Consider the following 24818-nt stretch of genomic DNA (forward strand, 5'->3'; position numbering starts at 1 on the left):
TAAATATATATATATATATATATATATATATATATATATATATATATATATATATATATATATATATTTGGGAACCTCAAATATGGACCTTATTCAGAGTAGCACTATAATACATTTTTGAAAACGAGGCTGTGAGGGATCCTTACAGACTACTCAGTGAGTTGTACTGGTGTTAAAATTGTTTGTGATCGTTCCGTTAACCAAAACTGCAGAAAATTATTTTTCAATTAAATGTGATTAAGACCTTTATACAGTTTTTTTTTACGTGTATGCCTAAGAGCCTCGTCAAAAACAAAATATGGCGCCACTATGAATAATGTCAAAATGTAAGCTTGCACCAACTCAAAAGGTTTTGCCTTGGTAAAACTGCATTTTGAACTCATATTATCATATCTAGAAACACCTCCTATATGGTAATATCCTTACAACTCCTAGAGTTGCGGTGCACTTTATGGAGATCATCGTAATATTACGCATCTCCTTTCATCTCATTGCTCGTCTTCCCTCACGCGCCAGAATTCCCTCTCATCAACAGCCTGCACCAGCCCCGTCGACTCGCCTTCCCTGCAGCGGCGGAGTCCTTGATGTGGACGAGTTCCAGGGTAAACACGACAAAATACCGCTGCTTTCATGAAGACTTTCAGATTCTCGGCATGCCAAGCAGGTGAGGAAATTAGTTTTTTTTTTGTTTTTTGGCGTTGTTTTCGTGGTGCATCTTTGTAGCGAAGGACTCCGACATTTCCCGCGTGTGTAGGACACGCCAGGGACTGTGACGTGCCAGGTAACCGGTGGTGGATATGATATCTGGAAATAATTCAATTTCTTATATTTGAACGTTAAATAATGTTTATTTGCATAAGGTTTTCGGTCTTCAGGTCTATGTACGCAGAGCAGATGCAGCGAGTATGCGTATGCATCTTGCGTTTGTTTTGCCAATATTGGGTCGTCGTGTTATTATAACTGCTTCAATGTCTGACTTGTTTTCAGCACCTCTCTTGCGCTGTGAGTCGTGACAGGGACCTTGTGTTTTGCGTTGTACGGCCTAGGATGCAGTATGACCTTGCATCCCCATAAGGACTTACCGATTGCGGAGAAAGTGTGCTTAGAAGGGAAATTTTGTGGAGCCAGACAGATAATCATTTGCTGTCTTTATCACAAAAAGCATGTTCCCATAAAAGCAATATTTCCAAGTACATGCTTGATGATGGTTAACTATTCATCTCTTTACCGTCTCTGGTATCACAACAATTATCACTCCCTTCTTTTCACAGGATGTTGTTAGACTCCTCTGAGCTTTCTCGGTATTGCGCTATGAACCTAATTGCCTTGTGGTTAATGTCACCATGCTGTCTGTCTCACCACATACACACAAGCAAAGAAAGCCAATCGCACCACTTGTGGAGCTCACATTCTAGAATAGTGGCTGAATGGCTGTCTCCATGGCGACTCTGCCATATCCTCTCATCATGCAAATCAATCGCCAAAGCTTTTCCCTACCACAATGGTTTCAACTTGACAGCCAGATGTGCATCTGCCTCTTAATATTGAATTCTATTTCACTCTTTATGTGCAGAAAGTAAACATGGGGCCATTGCATGTGGGTATTATACTGTTTGTCTAATTCCCTTATTTGTAATTGCTGGTGAAGTGTTTACTTTTGATTACAACCATTGTGTACAGCAGGGGTTCTCAACCTTTTGCAAGCTGGGCCCCCCCAAAGCTGGTGCATTGCAGTTGGGGCCCCAGTGCCCCCCTGCCCCGCCCCGCCCCATGCTTTATTGTTGTTATTATTATTATTATTATTAAAATTGGCAGTAGCACCAGACTTCTAATGTGAGCTTGCAGGCATTATTATTATTATTATGAGTAGTAGTAATAATAATAATTCCTTGCATTTATATAGCGCTTTTCTAGGCACTCAAAGCGCTTTACATAGTATAGGGGGAATCTCCTCAACCACTAGTAGTAGGCCTATCATCATTACTAGGCTATTGCTATATAATTATATGAGGTTACATGCTTTATTGTTGTTATTATTATTATTATTATTATTATCATCATCAGTAGGCCTATTATCATTACTAGGCTATTGCTATAATTGGGAATTGGCACCAGACCTCTGATATTAATTTATGCTTTATTATTGTTATTATTACTAGACCTAATAGTAGGCATCATCTGCATTTTTTACAGAAGCTTGCTGGTAGGTGATGTTAATGTGAGACCTGAGCCTGCTTTGCCTTGCAAAGATCCTCAATTCTTGGCTCAATGTTTGATAAACATAGCCTCAAATCATCCTCGATTTGTGCACGATTGCGGTATTTTGTTTTGAGTGCAGTCATTTTTGAGAATGCCTCACACAAATATGTCGACGCGAAAGGAAGGAGAATCTTCAAGGCGACGTCACAGATTTCAGGGTATTCCTGCATCAATGCTGCCCAGAATGACGAAAGAGGGCAGGAGCTAAAGAGTTCCTTCAGTCTACTGTCACTCTTCAGCTCAATAAGCTGTTCCTGCATATCAATTGATAGCTCGTTTGCTGTGCACACAAACGGATCTCGAACCCACGCAAAAGAGCGATAATCCTCTTTAAAGTACGTCGCAAATTGTTTTCTCATTGCTGACAGGTGCTCAGACGCTGATTGAAATAGGGAGGAGAAATCATGTGACGTGCCTGCATTAGTGATAAAGTCTGCAAGGCTGGGGAACATGTCGCAGTTCCCTCGACTGATGCGGCCACGCCAGAGGTCTAGTTTTTGTGTGAAGGCGTGCACTTTGTCTGCAAGGAGCAAAATATTTCACGGCCTTGCAAAGACAGGTTGAAATCAAACAAATGAGCGCCGTTTTCTAAAGTCTATGAGCGCAACACACACAAATAAACTAAATTGACATACTTCAGTTAAATTTCAAAATGTGGTGTTTTTATATTTCTAACATTTGAGTTTAAAACCCGTTTTAAATGTTGAATATAAAACCCGTTTTATATTTCTACAGTTCAGCAACATACATCACATCGACCTGACGACCAAGAGAGCTGACAATTGACCATCACTTAATTTACCATCACCTCACGATTGAAAATGTGACACTGATTTCATATGACAGTTCAACAAACAAGTTAATAATATTAAGTCACTTACATTTAGACGAAATAATGACTGTTTTGGTCTATTTTAGCAGCGAAAATAGATCCGATGAATCCAAACAAAGATCACAGCATAGCCATAGCGCATCTCACAGCAATACTCAATCGTGTTTTGAATGATTCAGTGTTGTGAACGAATCGGTTGAGTCAAAGATTCAATGACCCATTCACAAACATCTGTCTCATTCTTGATGAATCGGCCGTTTGAACGAATCGTTTGAATGAACGACTCAATGACTCGCGTAATGAAACCGCTTATCACCTGCATGTGCGCTCACTATCGACAAACTAATCAAATTTGTTCAAAACTTTTTTTTTAAATCAGTCCAAACACATTTTAATTTTTATTCAGGAGTTATGTATATACAAAACTGTAACTTTTTATGACAGTAGTTTAGTGATAAAAAAAAATGTGCCCAAAAATTTTTTTTCCAGTTTTTTTTCCTTCCATCGTAGCCTACTCGTGCCCCCCCAGGAGAGTGTCCGGGCGCGCCCCACCGGTTGAGAACCACTGGTGTACAGGTTCCATTAGCTGATTGCACTGATTACAACTCAATAAACTTTGCAGACACTTCATCAAAGCACACATGCAGAAGACTTCCTGAAGTACAGATGCTGTGATCATTTACTTGAGAGCATGCATGCTTTATAAGCTACAGTGCATTCCTCCATCCACACTGGACATTCAGTTATATCCATTGATGGAGTGATCGCAGCTCTCTTATGACTCATGAGGGATGACTTCATAATAACTTAGTTCTGATTGTGTGACGCTCCTGTTCTACCTGCTCCATACGGGACTCAAACTGGCGTCTCCGGGATGGGAGGCGGGTGCGCTAACAAGGAGGCTAAAGGCTACAGCCCCTAGCGCCAGTCGCTAGTGCACAGCTTGAGGTCAGGAGAGTGAGGTTTATACACATTGCACAGCTATCTATCAGCTGGCCACGATTACAATGAGATGTCAAAAATAATGATACTTCGGTACCAAGTTGATTCTAAAATAAAAAATTCACGATACCAGTGTTTCTGCAGTCTAACTGACATACGACTGCTTCCAAATGCTCACACATGATTTTGACATATTTGGGGGAAAATGATTATACAATTAATCTAATTAGAATCATCATGATAGGTCCTAGTGTGACTATTAAACCAAGAAAAGGCTGCAATCTTAGTCTGCAGGAGCTGCATGCTTTAAAGTGAATATGTGAAGCCGCTCTTACACTGGAAATTCATTAGACATTGAGAAACGTGCTCTGTGTGTTGTGTGAGATGACAGAGTAGACCAATAAGCCACTGTGAAGCGCAAATCACATGTAATATACTGTATATATAATTAAATCACAGCATTTGCACATTAATGATCACACTGGGCCATGTAGCAAACTGCTTAGGTGTGAAGCTTCGGTCAAAACACAAATCAAATTAAAAGCTCATGTAAAAAAATAAACGTTTGATTCAAAATAAAAGCTAGGCAACTGCAATTGAAGAAATTGCAACATAAATATATTACAACTTTATACTAAAATGGAATATTCACTGTAGTCATAATAATAGTAAATAATAAAGCAATATACTGTATCACAAGCAAGAGTGCTGTTGTACGGGGGCCTAGGTAGCTCATCGCGTAAAGACGCTCACTACCACCACTGGAGTCACGAGTTTGAATCCAGGGCATGCTGAGTGACTCTAGCCAGGTCTCCTAAGCAACCAAATTGGCCCGGTTGCTAAGGAGGGTAGAGTCACATGGTTTAACATCCTCGTGGTTGCTATAATGTGGTTCTCGCACTCAGTGGGGTGCGTGGTGAGTTGTGCGTGGATGCCGTGGAAAATAGTGTGAAGCCTCAACATGCACTATGTCTCCATGGTAACATGCTCAACTAGCCACGTGAGAAGATGCATGGATTGACTGTCTCAGATGTGGAGGCAACTGAGATTCATCCTCCGCCACCCAGATTGAGGTGAGTCACTATGCCACCATGAGGACTTAGAGCGCATTGGGAATTGGCTATGCCAAATTGGTGAGATATAGGGGGAGAGAAAAAAAGAGTGCTGTTGTACTGAATAAAAGTTTGGTAAAAAAAAATTACAAAAAAATGTTATGGTATGTTGAAAAGTAATTATTCTATTTTCAGTTGTTAAAGTTTTAGGAATTAATTTCCTTAGACACCATTTTAATTATGAAATTAATTTAAACTTTAAAACATTGAATTCTGAAAAAAATAAAACAGATTTCAGTAGGATCCTTTTAAAAACACTTAAGCAATGCATACTTCATTAAGAAAAACTTGAACACATGCTTTTGTTTGAATTTATTATTTACATTGAAATATTATTTTTTAAATAGGCTAAAGGAGCTATTAGCATGGTATCGAAATCGGTATCAAGAATCGTGAAATGTCACTGGTATTGGTACCAACTACTGAAATTTTGGTATCGTGACAACCCTAATTTGAAGGTTTGCTTTCTATTTCAAAAGAAATAGGCAAAAATAAGAACTGGTTTTTTGTTTGTTTAACAGAAAAATTATAAATAAGCTTAATTTGTAAATGTTGTGTTCGTTTGTTTTTTATTATGTTTTGTTTTTAATTGACCCACTTGCTGTCAAATTTGCTTGTAGTATAAACGTGTTAAATGCACATATTCTGGTGTGGATGCTGTGATAATTGAATGCTTTTAACTATGATGTTGTGTCCTTTTTGTAAGTGTTGCATCAGCAGACCACTTTAGCACTATTATGGCTTATTATCTTCTTTTACTAATTGAACCACTGTATCAAGCAAAGCACACATGCTGTGAATTAAACTTTGTATTTTCATGGGTTTTCAAACACATTGAATAATGCAGAACCTTATTGTGGTTGTAATTGTTTCATTTGTTTTGACATTCTAGGTGTTCTCTGAATGTAACATATTAAGACTAATTGCAACTACAGAGGCGTCAAGACAAGCCAATTTTATTTGTATAGTGCCTTTCACAACACACATCGTTTCAAAGCAGCTTTATAGAAGATCAGACATTAACAGACGATAAACTAATGTCTATAATGTCGATGAATCATCATTGTGTAATTAGATAAAATACGATTGTTTATCCTGTTTAAAAATAAGTAATTAAATAATAATTTTATTAATAACCCCAGTGAGCAAGCTCAAAGCTACTGTGGCAAGGAACACAAAACTCCATAAGATGTTTATTAATGGAGAAAAATAACCTTGGGAGAAACCAGACTCACTGTGGGGGCCAGTTCCCCTCTGGCCAACATCATTAATATAATGTAAATATTACTAATGTATAGATAAAGTCATGGTTTAAAATTATTAAACTAAGTAAGTGTTAATGGTCGGTGTTTAAACATCGATTGTGTTTGAACTGTAAGATAAATGACTGTCTTTGAAGTCCGTCCTTGATTAACTGCAGAAGTTCACATAGATTTAATTGTCCTTGTTAATTGGCTGATGAAGGCTTTTGTTGGCAAATGTTAGTCTATGCATTCCATTTCAAGATCGTAGTCCATCATTAGACCAAGGTGATGCAGGCAGAGATCAGGGATGTGAAACGCAGTTCAACCTGGCCGGTAATTTCGGTGAGGTTTGGTGTGGTCCATCCTAAATCCAAGGTTCAGACAATGGCATATGATGTATCCCATGTCTTACGGTTGGAGTTGGCATCAGTTCATCCTCTGAAGTCCATCATAATAGACTGAAGTGATGTTTGGCTGGCACCGGTTTCATTTAGTCATCATCATTCAGCAACTCGTAGCAGTGGAGTCCAACACGAAGCAGGAATGGTGCTGGATCTGGCCGGTTCTGGTGACCTCAGGATAGGAGTCCCGAGGTTGAGACAGCGAAACAAATAAAATAATATAAGCATAGATGCCATTCAATTTATTGCAGAGATATAAATCATGATCAATGTTTCTGGTTTCTGGTTCTGGCAGACCCAACTAAAGCAGCCTAATTGTGGGTTGGAGGATAAATAGGTGTATGCCTGGCTAAATAGATGAGTCATTAGTCTAGACTTAAACTGAGGCAGCGTGGCTTCAAACAAATCGGGAAGTGTGTAAAGGGACAGTTCACCCAAAATTGAACATTCTGGCACAATTGTCTCAGCTTCATGCTTCCTTTACCTTGTGTCTTTCAATGACATCATACAGTAAGTGTCTTCCTTTAGACATTTTGTTTAATTTATGAGCCACACAAGATCCACACAGAAAAAAAAAAACATTACCATGATACATGCTAGATACTGCACAGCTATTGCACATTATATGCAAATATTCTATGCATTATATGCAACTATGTACAATACAGTTATTTATGCTGCACACTTTAGTAAAAGTACAGTGTATTAGGGTCCAGTCATTGCATCTCTTTTCTCAATTAGTCATCTGAATGTTCAAACACTCGATCGCCTAACCATAAGTGGTTTGCAGTTGTAACCAGTGGCGGCTCCTGAAAAAATTCTCAGGGGGGGCAATTTTTCTGATAATGATTAAGGTGACCCATTCAATGGGTACCGATTTCCCCTCTAGCTACATAAGTTACAGGTGGAAAGCGATATAAGAAATTAGCATCTAGGAGCCTTCATAAGCAAAAATGTCATGGCTCCGCAATTAATTATTCTACTTATTCATTACTTACATTAATCCAATGTTGTGTGATGTAAAATAGCTAAACAGGACACATTTTTAAAAAGATATGTCCAGCAACAACATAAAGACAGGGGCAGCATATAAGTCAATACCAGAAGCATTTATTGACTGATCTCAAAAAGTATTGGCTTACAAAAGCAAAATAAGTTATCACAGTACAAATGATCATGGGTGTTCTTTCACATTCCTCAACACTGTATAAACAATCTGCATTTCCATAAACAAATGAAATATCAGCTGAAAATACAAGTAGACAAATTGTTGAGAGAAGTGGATCTTTAGAACTACATTTTCTGGAATGTAGGATATCATCAATGTGCTACTTAATAAAAGCAAAGTAACATTGTCCTAAATAAGTGAATGAACAAGTGAGGCTTGACCTAGTGTGGTCTGTGCATCTTGGCTTTACACATTGAATACCAAACCAGAATGATGAGGTGCTGCCAAGTTTAACTAAAGAATTCTGATATACACATTAATTACTTACTTCAAAAATGCCTCATGGTTGAATTGGAAATATGTGCACCAGAGCATAATTCACAGCAAGCGAGCAGGGGCTTTTGATAGAGGCTACTGAAAATATTGATGCAAGTTATTGGTAATAAGCAATTTGTATAGACTTCCATATTCTGTCCTCTTGTATAGATTTGTGAAAATGAACAAGAACAGTCAACAGAGACATTTTGCCTGAAAACAGCATTTGAAAATAATTTCTAGAAAGGTAAACACAGCATTTGTATGGCTTTGTAAATATGAACAACCATATTCTGGCTAATTGTATAGATTTGTAAAAATGAACATGAACAGATTTTTTTTTTTTTTTACTTTTTTTGAATGAATGAAAAATAACCATTTAAAACAACATCAACTGTGAACTGATTTGGTGTGTGTGTGTGTGTGTGTGTGTGTGTGTGTTAAAGAGACAGACAGGGAGAGAGGTTACATTATTTGTACTGAAACTGTGCTCTTCTCTCTTTCAATGAAGCAAAGCGGTCAATGACTTTCTCATTGAAATCAGGCATGTTGAGGACTAGTTCCCTCTCCATGGAAAGCATGGCCAGTGCATTCAGACGTTCCTGGCCCATTGAATTTCACAGGAATGTCTTAACTCGTGTCAAAGTTGAGAAACATCTCTCAGCTTCAGCTGTTGTCATGGGAGTAGTTATGATGATGTTCAACAGTCACAGTCTCAGAGAATGTCTCCTGGAGGTTGTAGCTCATGAGAACCTGGTACAGTGCCAGTGCACCACAGCAGCCCTTGAATTCAGGATTCTCATAGATCAGAGAGAGTTCTGTCTTGAGCTTTGCCTTGTTCAGCATGGGGTATGCGTTCACAGTGGCATTCAGAGCCTCATCAGGAAATGAATGGCAGTACCTTTCAAACATATCTGCTAGCAGTAAGGTAGCACTCACAAGGTGGCCAGTGAAAGAGAACCTTGCTTTGGTGTGTTCCAGAATGGTGTCGCAGACCTCTTCAGACAGCCTCTGCTTCTCCTCTTCTCTCAAAGACGTTCTGGGTCTTTTGGCTCCTGTTGCTACTTGCAGCTGCTGTTGAGAGGAGTCCCTGAAGGCAAACAGAACAATGTGTTTGTTAGGCTATGTACAGTACTGTAGTCTATGTGATGCACAGGTATATGCAATTTATCTACGTATGGTACAAATATTTCATTTCTACTAAAAATGGGCAGGGATGCATAAAGTCTTTAGTGTTTAAGTTAGCCTTTGTGTCTCACCTAGACTGGATGTTCAGCACAGTATACAGTATATAAAGTGAGCTAGATTAAACCACTGGCCATATATAATGAGAATAATGTAATTTCAAACACAAATGCAGTCTCCTTTCCTGCATACATTTTCAAATGACAAATCTCTGCTTTGAGAACAATAGAATGATATTGTTTAATCTTACCTTATGGCCTGCACACTGCTTGTGAAGCTGTCGAGGGCACGTTTGATGAAGACAGCATCGATGTCCTTCTTCTGGAGCTTCTGATACAGAGTATCGACGTGGGGCATGATTTTGTGAAAAAGCCACAGGAAAAAAATGAAATCTTCATCATGTAGCATCCTCACGTAGCCAGATGCCTCTCTCACGGTGGGCTGGTCAAATGAACCCAATGAACCCGTCCTGATGGCTTCAAAACATTGTATGAGGTCGTTTCGATTCTCGTAGACAGTGTTCACGACTCTGCTGTTGAAGTTCCACCGTGTGGATGAAGTTCTGGGCAGTCTTCGTGCAACAGTCTGGTCAAGAATGCTGGTCCGTTTGGGTGACCGGGAAAAAAAAGTTGCAATCCCGCTCAGATCGGAAAAGAAAATATTAACTTTTTTGATGCGAGAAGTAGCTTGATGCATGAACAAATTCAGCTGATGCGCATAGCAATGCACATAATGGGCATTCTTGAAATGCTTTCTCTCCCCTCATCACACTGGCTCCATCGTAAGCTTGCGCAATAAGTTTGACTTTCTCGTCGTCGGCAAAAAGACCGTTCAGTCTCTCCAAAAGCACACTGGCAATTGAGATTGAGGTTGATTCCGAGATGGGAAGAAACTCAAAAAAGCGTTCCTGCACTTTATTGTTGGGATCGATGTACCTCAGCACAAGCACCAGCTGTGTCTGTGTAGAAAAATCTGTGGTCTCGTCAGCTTGGATGGCTACGAAGTTCGCCGACTTCACCTCCTCAACAATATGTTCCCTCACGACCGCTAGCATACACTCCAGTAGCTCATTTTGAATTGTCTTCGATGTGCCCTTGAAAACTTTTGCATTTTTTAGATGCTCATCAAACACCTCATCTAACTGTGCCACAAAGTTGACCAGTCCAAGAAAAATACCAGGGTTGGTGGAGCCCTCGGTTTCATCTTTGCCTCGCAAAGCTAACTCAAACACTCCGCAAAACTTCACACACTGGATTAATCGGTTGAGAATGTGGCGGTTCTTGCTAACCTCGTGGTTGTGGTGACGGACAGCTAGCCTGTATCCCTCATCCAGTTGAGTGGCAATGTTCACTCTCCCCAAAGCAGACAATCTCAAACAGCTATCCATGTGGGTCTTTGACAGCTCATGTTTCTTGATCTTTTCTGAAAGATGGTGCATGTCTGTTACACCAGTCGCCGTCCAAGCAGTGCTTTCTGCCGAGCCGCCTTCAGGGTGAAAGAGTAGGCCGGGGTAGCAGAAGACTGCATTGGCTACGTCACAGCCTGCTAGCCAGGTTTTTCGTTCATACCAATTTTTTGAAAATCCTCGAGTGTAGGACTTTCCCCCTGTAGTAGAAACCTGTTGAATGGTTAAATTTGGTCTGGGAGGTCCTAATTGTTTCGTTGACAATTTATCTTGATTCGTTCGCCGACTAAAAGGAACTTCTTTCAAAGGAACATTCGAGTTGCACTGAACACTAGCCATCTTGACAGTAGTATGTGAATTGATTGACGCTGCTACCCGCTCTTTTCTTGTTCATGGTTACGTTACGTATGACGAAAGCGCGTAAGTGCAAGCCCTCCCGGAACCCATAGAGATTGTATTGAGAGCTCTGATATTTGAAAAAAAATTTTTACATGAGAGTCTATGGGAGACTTCTGGGGCGATTTTCAACCTGACTGAAATCGCCCAAAAAGGGGCGGGATCATTTTAAGCACGACTTTAGCCTGATTGGCAGATCAGACATCTAGATTAGAACACTGATAACGACTGTTGCCGTGATAGAATTGGTTAGAAAAAAAATCCCTCCTTTTCACGTTTGGCAGTGCGTCGCCCATATCGCCCTAATTAACACACTGCCCCTGGTTGTAACAAAAAGTTAACAGTGTAGAAGGAATAGAACGTTGGCAAGACTGAGATTCTAGACTATTGCATTGGTGCAAAGTTAGGGGGTTTGTTTTCAGGTCTATCAGCTGCAGTCCACATAATGACTCACACTGCGTCAGAGGGCAACCACACTGTCCAGATACTGACTAAGTGGTTTCACATTTTTCCAGCAAAATGTGCTTGGTCTCGGTTGTGCAAATTTGTGTCACCCAACTAAACCCATGAAGCTTTTGCCCAGCCAAACACACACTGTAAAATAAAAGTGAACACAAAGAAATAGTTCACCCACAAATAAAAGTTTTATTTTTCTGTCATTATTTATAAACCCTCATGTCGTTCCAAACCATAATGACTCTCTTTTCACCTGATATATTTGCCAAACTGTAAGTGAATAGTGCCTTTAGTCTGTGAAGCTAGAAAAAGCACAAAAAAAAACATTTAACCAAAGGAAAAAAAAATCAATACAACTTGTGCACTATATTCCAAGTTCTTTCACTTAGTGCTAAGTACATGAATAGATTTAACTCATTATTCACTCTTTAATTAAATATTGCACCTATGTCAATAATATCAATCCTTAGTTGTTTGCATTGATTCTCGTGAACAAACATGCACCATGACAGAATTTAATTGAAATTATAGAAATATTGTGATACGAAAACAAAGATGATGTGATAGCATAATAATGAAAACATATTTTACAGTGTATGAAGAATTTAAAAGAGACACCTAAAGAAGCAGCATGCCAAAAGACATCTTGGTGGAAAGTTCATGTCATTATGAAGAATAGAATTGCTTACAGAATTTTGGTTGAATTTCTACAGGGGGAAGAATACACTTCAGATTGTTGTGCAATGCATATACTTAGCTGTGCCAGCTTATGTGTTGAATTATTTAGATCTAAAATCCCTTCTTCCCCTCACCATGTGTCAGGATGCTCACTGTTGAAGATATTAACTGTTTGTTATCTTGTTCCTTTGTTGTCTGTCTCTGTCAAAATATATAAAAAAGCTATTATGCAAGCATAAAAAATTACTGTAGCTCTTTTCGTTGTCTGGCTAAATGTGAAAGTTAAAGTTCTATCATCACTGATGTCTGGCTTTAGAGTCAGAGACCAGGCAGTTTGTGTCAGCACAAAGATATATTACAGCTGAACACGGACTGCTGTTGCCAGTTCTGCTGAGAGTGAAGAGGTCAGATGGATTAAGTAGAAACATTCTTGTTTTCAGTACAACTTTGAATCGACTGAAAGTAGTCATGATTTATCACACACTTGATACTAGATAAAAATGAAAATATGTGCACAAATGTAACTTAACAATGTTTGTAATCTGGAAACAAATTAAATTATTACATTGGCTTGTACGTCCTATAAAACAGTGCATGTTATGTTTTGCTACCAGTTAAAAGTTTGGATAGATTATTATTAGGCTAATATTTTTCAAATTTTTTTATTGTAGAAAAGTCATCAAAACTATTAAAATACCACAAATTTAAATATGGGAATCAGGGCTGTTTCTGAGCATATGGGGGCCCCAAGCAAAATCATATTTGGAGGCCCACATGTTCCTCTTCCTTTTTCTTTTTCTGCTACTGACTTGTAGTTGCGCTTATGATATGATAGATATGATAGAAACGACCCTGATAGGAATTATGTATTGACCAAAAAAAAAAAAACGTACAGTCAGGTCCATAAATATTGGGACATTGACACAATTCTAATCTTTTTGGCTCTATACACCACAATGGATTTGAAATGAAATGAACAAGATGTGCTTTAACTGCAGACTTTCAGCTTTAATTTGAGGGTATTTACATCCAAATCAGGTGAACGGTGTAGGAATTACAACAGTTTGTATATGTGCCTCCCACTTTTTAAGGGACCAAAAGTAATGGGACAATTGGCTGCTCAGCTGTTCCATGGCCAGGTGTGTGTTATTCCCTCATTATCCCATTTACAAGGAGCAGATAAAAGGTCCAGAGTTCATTTCAAGTGTGTTATTTGCATTTGGAATCTGTTGCTGTCAACTCTCAATATGAGATCCAAAGAGCTGTCACTATCAGTGAAGCAAGCCAACATTAGGCTGAAAAATCAAAACAAACCCATCAGAGAGATAGCAAAAACATTAGGTGTGGCCAAATCAACTGTTTGGAACATTCTTAAAAAGAAAGAACGCACCTGTGAGCTCAGCAACACCAAAAGACCACGGAAAACAACTGTGGTGGATGACCGAAGAATTCTTTTGCCTGGTGAAGAAAACACCCTTCACAACAGTTGGCCAGATCAAGAACACTCTCCAGGAGGTAGGTGTATGTGTGTCAACAGTCAAGAGAAGACTTCACCAGAGTGAATACAGAGGGTTCACCACAAGATGTAAACCATTGGTGAGCCTCAAAAACAGGAAGGCCAGATTAGAGTTTGCCAAACAACATCTAAAAAAGCCTTCACAGTTCTGGAACAACATCCTATGGACAGATGAGACAAAGATCAACTTGTACCAGAGTGATGGGAAGAGAAGAGTATGGAGAAGGAAAGGAACTGCTTCCAAAGCATACCACCTCATCAGTGAAGCATGGTGGTGGTAGTGTCATGGTGTGGGCATATATCGTTGCCAATGGAACTGGTTCTTTTGTATTTATTGATGATGTGACTGCTGACAAAAGCAGCAGGATGAATTCTGAAGTGTTTCAGGCAATATTATCTGCTCATATTCAGCCAAATACTTCAGAACTCATTGGACGGTGCTTCACAGTACAGATGGACAATGACCCGAAGCATACTGCGAAAGCAACCAAAGAGTTTTTTAAGGGAAAGAAGTGGAATGTTATGCAATGGCCAAGTCAATCACCTGATCTGAATCCGATTGAGCATGCATTTCACTTGCTGAAGACAAAACTGAAGGGAAAATGCCCCAAGAACAAGCAGGAACTGAAGACAGTTGCAGTAGAGGCCTGGCAGAGCATCACCAGGGATGAAACCCAGCGTCTGGTGATGTCTATGCGTTCCAGACTTCAGGCTGTAATTGACTGCAAAGGATTTGCAACCAAGTATTAAAAAGTGAAAGTTTGATTTATGATTGTTAATCTGTCCCATTTCTTTTGGTCCCTTAAAAAGTGGGAGGCACATATACAAACTGTTGTAATTCCTACACCAGTCACCTGATATATTTTGGATGTAAATACCCTCAAATTAAAGCTGAAAGTCTGCAGTTAAAGCACATCTTGTTCGTTTCATTTCAAATCCATTGTGGTGGTGTATATAGCCAAAAAGATTAGAACTGTGTCGATGTCCCAATATTTATTGACCTGACTGTATATTTTAGCGCTTCTTCAAACTAGCCACTGTTTGTGTAGTTACAGCTCTGAAAAAGTTGCTACCTGGGATGCTTTTAAATAGTATTGAAGCAGTTCCCATGTATGCTGGACACTTGTTGGCTGCTTTTCCTTCACTATCACTCCAACAGAAAATCATGCATAGGCACAATTTATTTCCACTTCTGTCACTCGACATTGTGTCGATGTAGTGACACTGGGGCCTCTCTTGAGAGCCTCGGTTACCTCTTATCTTTGAGAAAAGGCCAATGAGAATTGGTGAACAGAATTTGCATGCTCCTCCCCTGGACATACGGGTATAAAAGGAGGTAAGTGTGCGTCTGTTCAGACAGATTTCTTCTTCGAGCAGTTGTGTTTCAGCGAGCTGATTAAAACCCACTGCTGTTCCACTCACCTCTAAAGAGCGTATGCTGTTGGAAATATGGTGCATTTCAGTGGATTTTCTCTTCTTCTGCATGCCAGTGCAGACTACACCCCTGAGCGGTTTGACAGCCGTCTAAAAGAGAATATATTTCTCTAAAAGAGTAAAAACAGTGACGTTGAATGTCTTTTTAAAGATCCCCTAACATCTTTGTGTCAATTATAGATGCGGTCATTACCTTTCCGCTTCTGATGGGCAAAGGTGCTGCCTCTTGTGTCTGGGCAGAGATCACACAGAGGCAGTGTTTGCTGATGGCTAGAACATGACCATGGCAACGTTGCGGGCACAGTTCTCCTGCCGAGGGAAAGCCACTCTATCCACGGGTATAGGGCTGGCGCTGGAGGCAATTTTGGGAATTTAATGGGCGCGGTTTCACCGGCTAAATCCCTACGGACCATCCGTTCCCCAGCACACTCATTTGCCCTGACGCGGCTCAAGATCCCGCATTCCGTCTGCTTGCCGAGGGCGTCTCCCTGCGGCGGTGAAAACCCAGGTAGCTCTGCCCCAGCCTGGGCCCAACTCTAAGCCCCAGAGTAGAGCTCCCCACAGGAAGCGGATTCCCCCCGTCTCAAGGACCACCTCCTGGACCCAGAAGGCTCCCAACACTCCAGAGATGGGCAACCCAGGGAGAGAGACGTCTGCCACGGAGCTGGTATCCAGACAACGCTGTTCCCCGGTGGAGGGCCGGGTAGAGAATATTTTGTTTCCTTTCCTTTGCTTGTCACACCCCCAACGGGCTGAGGTACCCATGTTGTCACAAAGGAAGCAGTTTCCTCACTCCCTGGGTCACTTAGCCCACAACCGCCATTCTCACGGCAATCAGACACCGAGCACTTGAAGTCGGGCCCCTGTGAACGCGGACCCTCCGCCTTCACGTGCCCAACTGCACCACACTCTCACCTCAGGGCGGCAGGTGGTGACAAGTCTAGACGACGTCACTACAGAACCCCCGCCCCAGGCCGGGTATTTGGAGCAAGGTAAGTGCTTCGAGCCTCTCCTCAGCACAACCACCTCGGGACGAAGCAACGCTCCCCGACGTGATGTCGCCTGCTCTCCCCCGCCGCGAGGCCCCACCTCCAGGTACGTCACACATGATCGTCCCCTTAGTGCCCCTCTCCCGGAGCTTGGACGTGTGGCTTACGCTTTCCAACCCATCGCGGTGGCTGGCCAAGACCATCCGACTCGGCTACGCGATTCAGTTTGCCAGGTGCCCGCCCCATTTCAGCGGCCTCCGCATTACCTCGGAGCAGGGTGAAAACGGCTCCACCCTGCATGCGGAGATCACAACCCTTCTGCGCAAGGACGCGATAGAGCCTGTCCCTCCAACCAGGCCTTTACTCCATCGTACCCAAGAAAGGCGGTGGGTTGCGCACCGCATTGCCCGCTCTGGTACTCTCTGACAGAAGCCCCACTTGGCACAGATTTGCTGGCACACAGCTGGCCCCGGGGGCTAATAGAATCCAATAGAATTCGGTAATACGGTGACAACAGCTGGCCGGGTGCATCGCTTGCGCATAGCTCCTTTCCACTCCCCTGAGGTGAATATGTTTGCTCTACTCTCCCAGTCGAGTCCACAAGTCACAGACCCTTCCTCCCTAGCCCTCTGGCTCCAAACTCAGTGGAGGAAGTTCGCAGCCAGACCCACCGCAGGCACTGACTTGCCTGCACTGGAATAGGTGCTCCACAGTTTCTGATTTGTCCAATATCTCCTGTGATTAATTTTCTGCGGTACAGTCCACCTGTCGGCGGACCTGCATCTCCCTTGGGCAGAGCTCTCTCTGCCCCGGTCGCTGTGTTTGTAGAGCTCCTCCCCTTCCATGTGTTGTTGGTAAGCCCATGTGACGTATGTGCCACATGTTAACCTACCCTGTTGGGCAGGATGTGGTCTCCGTGGAGTCTTTTTCCCCTGAAAGAATAGGATTGGAAAAGAATGCATTCCCCGATGCGTGTTATAGCGTTAGATGGCCCCAGCCGCATCTAACACTCTATGGAGAGAAACATAGAGAGAGAAAAGGCAGTGGCTGGCGCAGCCTGCTCCCAGGCTAGTTACGTCGCTTCCCTCCCTCAGGGATGTGGGGAATTATATGACGTCTCTTGGGGCGTTGGGGAAAGTTACGTGCAGTCTGATGCACCTGCTATTTTCACACGCAGCAGTATACTTGCACTTGCATCAGCAGTCTACATAACTTGCAGTGGTGTGGCATTTTTAGATAGGGAACCCTAGTGTCACTACATCGACACAACGTTGAGTTAGTGACAGAAGGGGAACATCTTGGTTTCTGTCATAACCTCCATTCCCTGATGAGTGAATGAGACATTGTGTCCCTCTTGCCACAACACTGTACTAAGCCTCTGAAAGGGCAGGTGCCCGGTTGCATAAAGCACCTTAAGTGTAATTTTCCCTTAAGTTTGCCCTTATGTTTCCCTTAAACCTAAGGGTGTTGCAGAAAAAAACCTTAAGTGTTACTTAAGGTTTTTTTTACTGAAACATCATACACCCTTAGAATTACCCTTAGGTGTCTATCTTTTACTTAAGTAATCCCTTAAAAACCGTTAAGTATTGCATAAAGGCCCTTAACTGTCATTTTCCTAAGTACAGTTTAAGGTTAGGAAAACTTTATCTTAAGAGTAATGCAGACAAAAATAAGACGACATGGCTGAATTTATGGAACCAGCTGAAGATCATTATGTGCCAAGAAGAATTTTTAGGGATAGGGAGAACCCTTTGGACCATCTTAGCGATGAAAAACTGCTTCGAGAATGTCGATTTGATCGCCGCGGAATTTATGAAATTGCTGACAAACTGGAAGGCGACCTTGACCATGTTACCCAGCGCAACCACTCACTACCCTCTGTGCTTCAGTTGCTTATAGCACTTCGGTTCTTTGCAACTGGGAGTTTCCAGTTTGTAGTGGGAGATGTTTCATAAGATTTTCATAAGTCGTCCGTCAGTAGAGTTATTCACCGGGTTGCAGGGGCCCTTTGCCGTCATTTAAGCCAAACTGTGACGTTTCCATCTCGTGTTGAACTGGATGTCATTCAAACCTCTTTTTTTTCGGAAAGCGGGGTTTCCTCGAATAAGTGGTGTAACTGACGGCACACATGTCAGAATTCAGGCGCCCCGCATGCAGGAAGATCAGTATGTGAACAGAAAAAATTTGTATAGTAGCGTATCTATGGCAACAATAGATTTTTATAACGGCAAACCTGGATCGCTGCTGTGAAACACTTAACGGTTTCCCTTACCTAAGAGAACTGTTTAAGGGATTATATGCAACACCCTTAAATCATTCCCTTAGTTAAGGGGAAATCACGCCTTAAGTCCCACACTTAACGGAAAAACTTTAGGTGCTTTATGCAACCGGGCACGGGACCTTACTCTTACTAGCTGAAAACCTGTCTGAACAGACGCACGCTTCCCCCCTTTTATACCCGTATGTCCGGGGGAGGGGCATGCAAATGCTGTTCTCATTGACCTTTTATCAAAGATAAGAGGTAACGAGGCTCTCAAGTGAAACCCCTAGTGTCACTACATCGACACAACTTCTCATTCCCTCCATCAGGGAACTGAGATTACGACAGTAACAGAGACGATTTGTTTACAAAAGTGTTTTCCAGCATTTAAGCATAAGCCTTTAGATCAAAAGGTAAAGACCATGAGAAACACATACAGTCAACTGATCCAAACTTTTGACTGGTTGTGTATATGAATGAAAAGAGAGTTAATATATGGTTTGATTTGGACAGTCATTTCCAACTTTTCTTGTACTTTATTCAGGCTGGCTACAGCTAAGCCATTCAAGCTGTGTTGAGCGGGAGGAAGAGAGAGAAAGACAGATCAAGAGATTTAGTTGAAGAAGGAGAAAAGTGGTAGACTGCTGCTGACTCCATGTCTTCGCCTTCAAATAAAAGATCTGGTTCTGGATCAAGCAAGTAAGGCACATTCCTTTTGTCTTTCAATGGGATTTAGTTTGATGCTATGTTATCTAACCCACCCTGCAGCTGTATAACACTTTTGAACACAGAATTGTTTTTTTTGTTTTGTTTGTTTTTGCTCCAGCTTAATGACCTTTTTGAGCCTCAACAGTACTTTATTGATCCTAACTCTCTCTGTTTCTTTGCCGTCATCACTGCATCAGCTGTTTAGATTTTTTTATTTTCTCTCTTCTGTCAAGATTTATTTCACCCAACAACTGCCAGGTTGTATAAAAACTGCTTGGATGGCCAGTTCAGAAGCTTTATAAGCTCATTACTGTACAAGGATTTTTAATGCAACAGCTAAATGTGCAGTAGCTATCATATTCTAAACAGATGGAAGACAACACTATTTTTGTTGGACAAATTGTACAGGGTCAAAGTTTAATTTCCTTCCTTTCTGTCTTTAACATTTCCTTCAATCCATCCTTCCTTCCATCATCATACTTTCACTCCACCCTCTTCAGAGACGAGAAATGGTTGCAGGGAAAGGAAACATGGACAGAGCAAACAAAGCAAGATATATGTAAAATAAAATGTCCTTACTCGAGCGCCACTTCAGAGGTCCGTCTTTGCTCAGCTTTATTACCTCGTTGCGCTTTCCATTATGTTGTTGAAACTTGATTTATAAATATATTCATAATAAATCCTAATAATTCAAGCAGTGTTTTTTTTTTATCCGCTTTTTCTCCCAATTTGGAATGCCCAATTCCCTCTACTTAGTAGGTCCTCATGGTGGCACGGTTACTCACCTCAATCCAGGTGGCGGAGGACAAGTCACAGTGGCCTCCGCTTTTGAGACAGTCAATCCGCACATCTTTTCATGTGCCTCGCTGTGCATGACACCTCGGAGACTCACAGTATGTGGAGGCTCATGCTACTCTCCACGATCCACGCAAATCTTACAACGCACCCCATTGAGAGCGAGAAACCCTAATCGGGACCACGAGTATGTGAAACTACCCTCCCTAGCAACCAGGCAGGCCAATTTGGTGTCTTAGGTGACCTGGCTGGAGTCACTCAGCACACCCTGGATTCAAACTCGCGACTCCAGGGGTGGTAGTCAGCGTCAATACTTGCTGAGCTGCCCAGGCCTCAAGATGCACTGTTGAAGTATGCGAAGATTATGGTTTATTTAAACCGTAAAGGTAAAATGTGTATTAAAACTGGTGTGTCAGATGTGAAGGGGAAGAGGATTTATGCGTGGTTCATGTCCTAAAAAAAAAGAGACTTCCAAAAAGAGTATTCACGGGTGCTTCCTCACTGAAGCCTCTTCGGGAAGCTTCCTCTGTCCTCAATCCTCACTCCTCATGATGCATTTAGAGAATTGATATGTCCTTAAAGATGGAGGACTTTTGCAGGTCATAGGCTTGAGGACGGAGAAGCAAGGAAAGAAGGTTGCACAATTAAAGAAATGAGAAGCACCCATTCTTCCCTTCCTTTCCTTCCTTCCTTCCTTTCCTTCTCTCCTTTCTTTCCTTCCTTCCAACCTTTTTCTTCCTTTCATTCATTTGTTCCTTCCTTCCATTCTTTCTGTCTGTCTTTCTTTCTTTCTTTCTTTCTTTCTTTCTTTCTTTCTTTCTTTCTTTCTTTCTTTCTTGTGTTCATAGTAATATTGCAGTAGAGCCCAGTTCTGTGCCTGTTTCATCTCTCTTTCCTCAGGTTCAACCTGCTGAAAGCGTTACAGCCTAAACATCGTTTGAAACAAATGGTGTCGTCTCCCACTGCATCTCCTGTGTGAGACTCTGATTCAGTACCCTACAGTTGGGCTTGACTGTTGTAGAATACACCGCTGCACTAGGCATACACACTCAGCCCCAATATAAACCCAAACCACTACCTACTAAAACTCAATTTGTTTACATGCACTTTTATTTTTATATTTGCGATTTTAGTTGGACCAAAAATAATAATTTGTCTTGTGTGATGTAAATGCTTTGGCATGACTGAAATCGTCAGACTAACAGACGTACAGTAGATAATGTGATTGTAGCTCAACATTTTCCACCATGTATTCTTGTTAATGAGATCGCAACTGGCCTTGGCGTTGTGAACATACATGCTCCAAAAGACACTTTAACGCTTCCTCAGCTGTTGTCCTTCCTTGAAATATTTGTTTACACATTAAACTATGTATATTTGGACAGACAGATAAAAACTGAAGCTCAACTATGCAAAATCCACTGTAGCTTGATTATAACTGTGCATGTAAACATAATGAATAATGTTTTTGTTCAGGATTTGAGAGGTCTGCATTATTTTTATTGACACAGGTCTAGTAATTATGCTGCCCTCTCAGGTCTTAGACTGAGGATTGTAGAAAGCGCTGAGTGGGAAATTGTCCCCTAAGAAACAATTTGACCCTTGCGGAATTTAGAATGTGTGAGACAGGCAATAAATGCAGTATTGTCCAATTTTCATTAGCGATTCTAATGAATGTGTCTGGCATTACAGTATGTAGTTTTCATAAAGGTAATGCAGTGCACATAAAATAGCTCCATATTCACTACACTGCATTACCTGACTTGCCCTCAATTATTCCGTCTCACTGGATACATAATGGACCTTGGCTGCTGTTTTCTTTTTCTGCCTTGTCTTTGATATCAGTAATAATAGCAGTGCTGTCACTTATCACATTCTACAAGCATGCTTCTGCTGTTTCACTCTCCTTTTCTTTCCTCTGCTGTGCTCTCACCTTAACCATGACATGCTTGCTTTCATGGTTAGGGTTCATAGTTAGTTCAGCAAAGAGAAAAGATGGATTAACGCCCGCTGTGAATTATTGTATAATTTGCACATTGGATTTATATTGTGGCAAATTTCGATTGTACAGTATGTTTTAAATGCACTTTTGAACAACTTCTACCCATATTCTTTCCATGATAAGAAGCACTGAAAATGTCCACAGAAACATTTGTTTGAGTATTTACACAGCTGAAACGCAGGTCAACATATTATGAAGACCGAATTAGGCTTAGGAAAATGAGTGTGCTGCCCGGTGTAATGATGCCTTCTTGTGTGTGGGTCAGTTTTGACTATTGCAGGTTTATAGAGCTAGACTACACACCCATGGAGTCAGGCATTATGGTCTCTATGAGACAGAGCAGAGGATTTCTGACACCAAAGTCCCCGGAGCGCCACTATCGGTCAGCACTCCATTATCCCTCTGTTTTCCTCAGTTCTGTCTCTTTCAGGGACTGAAAACATTCCAAGGAACATGAACATTTTTAGGAAATAAAAAAAAAGGTTTTTTTTTGCTGAATGTATCCAATAACAGGAATGTACCTTTCAATTGTTCCATACTGAAAACATTATTTTTAAATGTTAATAAACATAGCCGGTTAGCAGATCTGCAATTAAAACAAATAATTAAAATAATATATTTTAATCATTTTTAAATAATTATTAAATGTTTAAAATAAAGTAATTTGGCCCGCATATGACGTGTAGTCTAAACACACCCTAGTAGTGTGTGCAGGAGAGAGAGATTTTGGCTATTAATAGATTTTAGATGGCCAGAGTTATTTAAAAAAATATATATTTATATTTTTGGGGATATTAAGAATACATATATTGAAAAGACATTATTTTATATAGGCTATTGTATACTTTGCTTGTTATGATTTCTATGCTGATAAATCCCCCACATGGGAAAAACTGTTTTATTGCCTATTTTCATTTTGTTTGAGACAAGTCCTTTATTTTGAGAACACAGAACCAAAACAAAAAACATACAGTTTCTGCACAGAATGAACCAAAAAAAATACAAGAAATGTTTTTAGTCCCTGGTCTCTTTCTCTTTCGTTCACTTCTCCTCTTTTCAACTTTCAATTTATTTTTTATTTTTGTAGCTTTGTTTTGAGCATGGATTCAAGCTCTTCAACTACAGCACTCTGTCCTTTAACAATTGAGCTAAAAGAAAGCATGAAAACATTATGTTAAATTTACACTCTTTTTCGACCAGGAAAACATTGAAAATATTGATGTCTAATGTTGCATTAGCCCCCCACAAAGATGCCCTCTAAAATGAGAATGTACTACAACCTACTAGCAAATGGCAAATCATAGTTTATGGCTGTGACAATAAAGTCTTGGATGGATTCTTCAAGCTTTCAGCTGTTTGATTGGAGTTTAGAAGCTCACATTTTGTGTCAAAGTTCAAAGTTGAAGGTTGATGACTCAATGTCTGTGGTGTCAAAAGTTAATCTAGTCTTTCATCTGCATACTGGCTCTAATACTGCTGTCTGTTTCTGCTTAATAAGCTGTTTTGGCCTTGCTTTGTTTTCTTTCTCATAATTGATCCATGAAGCATATTTAAGTTTGTAACATTTTGTCATCCGTTTCTTTCAGTGCACACTACAACTGTCTCTATTACTTTGCAGTTTGTCAGTTTTTACATGACATCTTTTTTTGCTTGTAGTTTGTGTTTATAAAAGGTGCAAGCTTCTGTACAATTTGTGGTTTTCCCCCATAAAGACTGTTGACTCTGTGTATAGTAGCATGTTAGTAATTTTGTATTATTGGTGGGCATGTTTGTTATCCTGTTTCATAAGCTAATTTTTGTTTGTTCATGTGAGTGTGTTTGTGTCGGTCTTGTATATGTACCTGCCTGTGATGTGTTCGGTGGCTTTGCTGTAACATTTTGTTATGGTACAGACGGAGTCCAGCTCCTGTCAGTAACCGTGATCCCTATGGAAATGCCTCTCTCAGCAGCAGTAGCAATTCAGGGTCATGCAAGGGCAGTGATGGAAGCCCAACCCATAGGTAAAATAAGCCTGTTAAGCAATGCCACTTTGATGAACAGCATCTCTATTTGATCATGTATGTTTTTCATGTGATTAGACCTTTATGTCTCCCCTTTTCTTTTTATATCAGGCGTAACTTAAAACACACATCCTGCAATGATAACCATGGTATCTGGCCTCCTCCACCTGAGCAATACCTTACACCTCTGCAACAGAAAGAAGTGTGTATCAGACACCTGAGAGCACGGCTCAAAGAGACAATCGACAGACTGCAGGACAGGTGAGGCATAAAGCCTTTTAAAATGCATCATTTGTAGTATGAGGGCCCATGCACTGATGATATCATCTGTATATGATATTGGTTTTATCTTTAAGCAGCTGCTTTGAGAGGCAGTTTATTAAATTACTTAGAAATCCTCTAGTTTTAAATTGCATTATGCAAATTTGCACTTGATTGATTATCTGCCTTTGAAGTTGCAAATAGCAGATATTTGCATTTAGGCTTTTTGCAATTTGTCGTTTAAGCCCCTGTCATGCAAGCACACTCATGTCTAATGTAATTATTTATTACTTCTAAGCTGTTTGTTTGATTGACAGCAACCATTTGTCTAATGGCAAATTATCATAAAAGTGTTGATGCTGCTGTTTATAATATCTATTCCACTAGTGGCACCAAACGAATTGCAAAAATACAAAAATAATGATTGCTTCTAAAGACAATTCCCAAACACTTCCTTTTT

At 40.7% G+C, this 24818-nt stretch overlaps 1 protein-coding gene across 2 annotated transcripts in view; it reads left to right on the top strand.

The window, feature by feature from the left end:
* The first annotated feature begins 518 nt into the window (after positions 1–518).
* The window catches only part of LOC127628610 (syntaphilin-like), a 28168-nt gene continuing 3868 nt past the window's right edge, over positions 519–24818 (top strand). Inside the window, exons 1-4 of one of the 2 annotated variants that reach the window (XM_052105386.1) lie at positions 519–664; positions 19137–19291; positions 23990–24097; positions 24209–24358. In XM_052105386.1, the coding sequence (XP_051961346.1) occupies positions 19248–19291; positions 23990–24097; positions 24209–24358 (302 nt within the window). In that variant the 5' untranslated portion in view covers positions 519–664; positions 19137–19247. Of the gene's footprint in view, positions 665–19136; positions 19292–22314; positions 22480–23989; positions 24098–24208; positions 24359–24818 lie in introns of those variants that run through there. The other variant, XM_052105385.1, reaches the window with a different exon arrangement.

Source organism: Xyrauchen texanus, chromosome 35 (assembly GCF_025860055.1).
Source record: "Xyrauchen texanus isolate HMW12.3.18 chromosome 35, RBS_HiC_50CHRs, whole genome shotgun sequence".
In the NCBI taxonomy this organism is placed as follows: Eukaryota; Metazoa; Chordata; class Actinopteri; order Cypriniformes; family Catostomidae; genus Xyrauchen; species Xyrauchen texanus.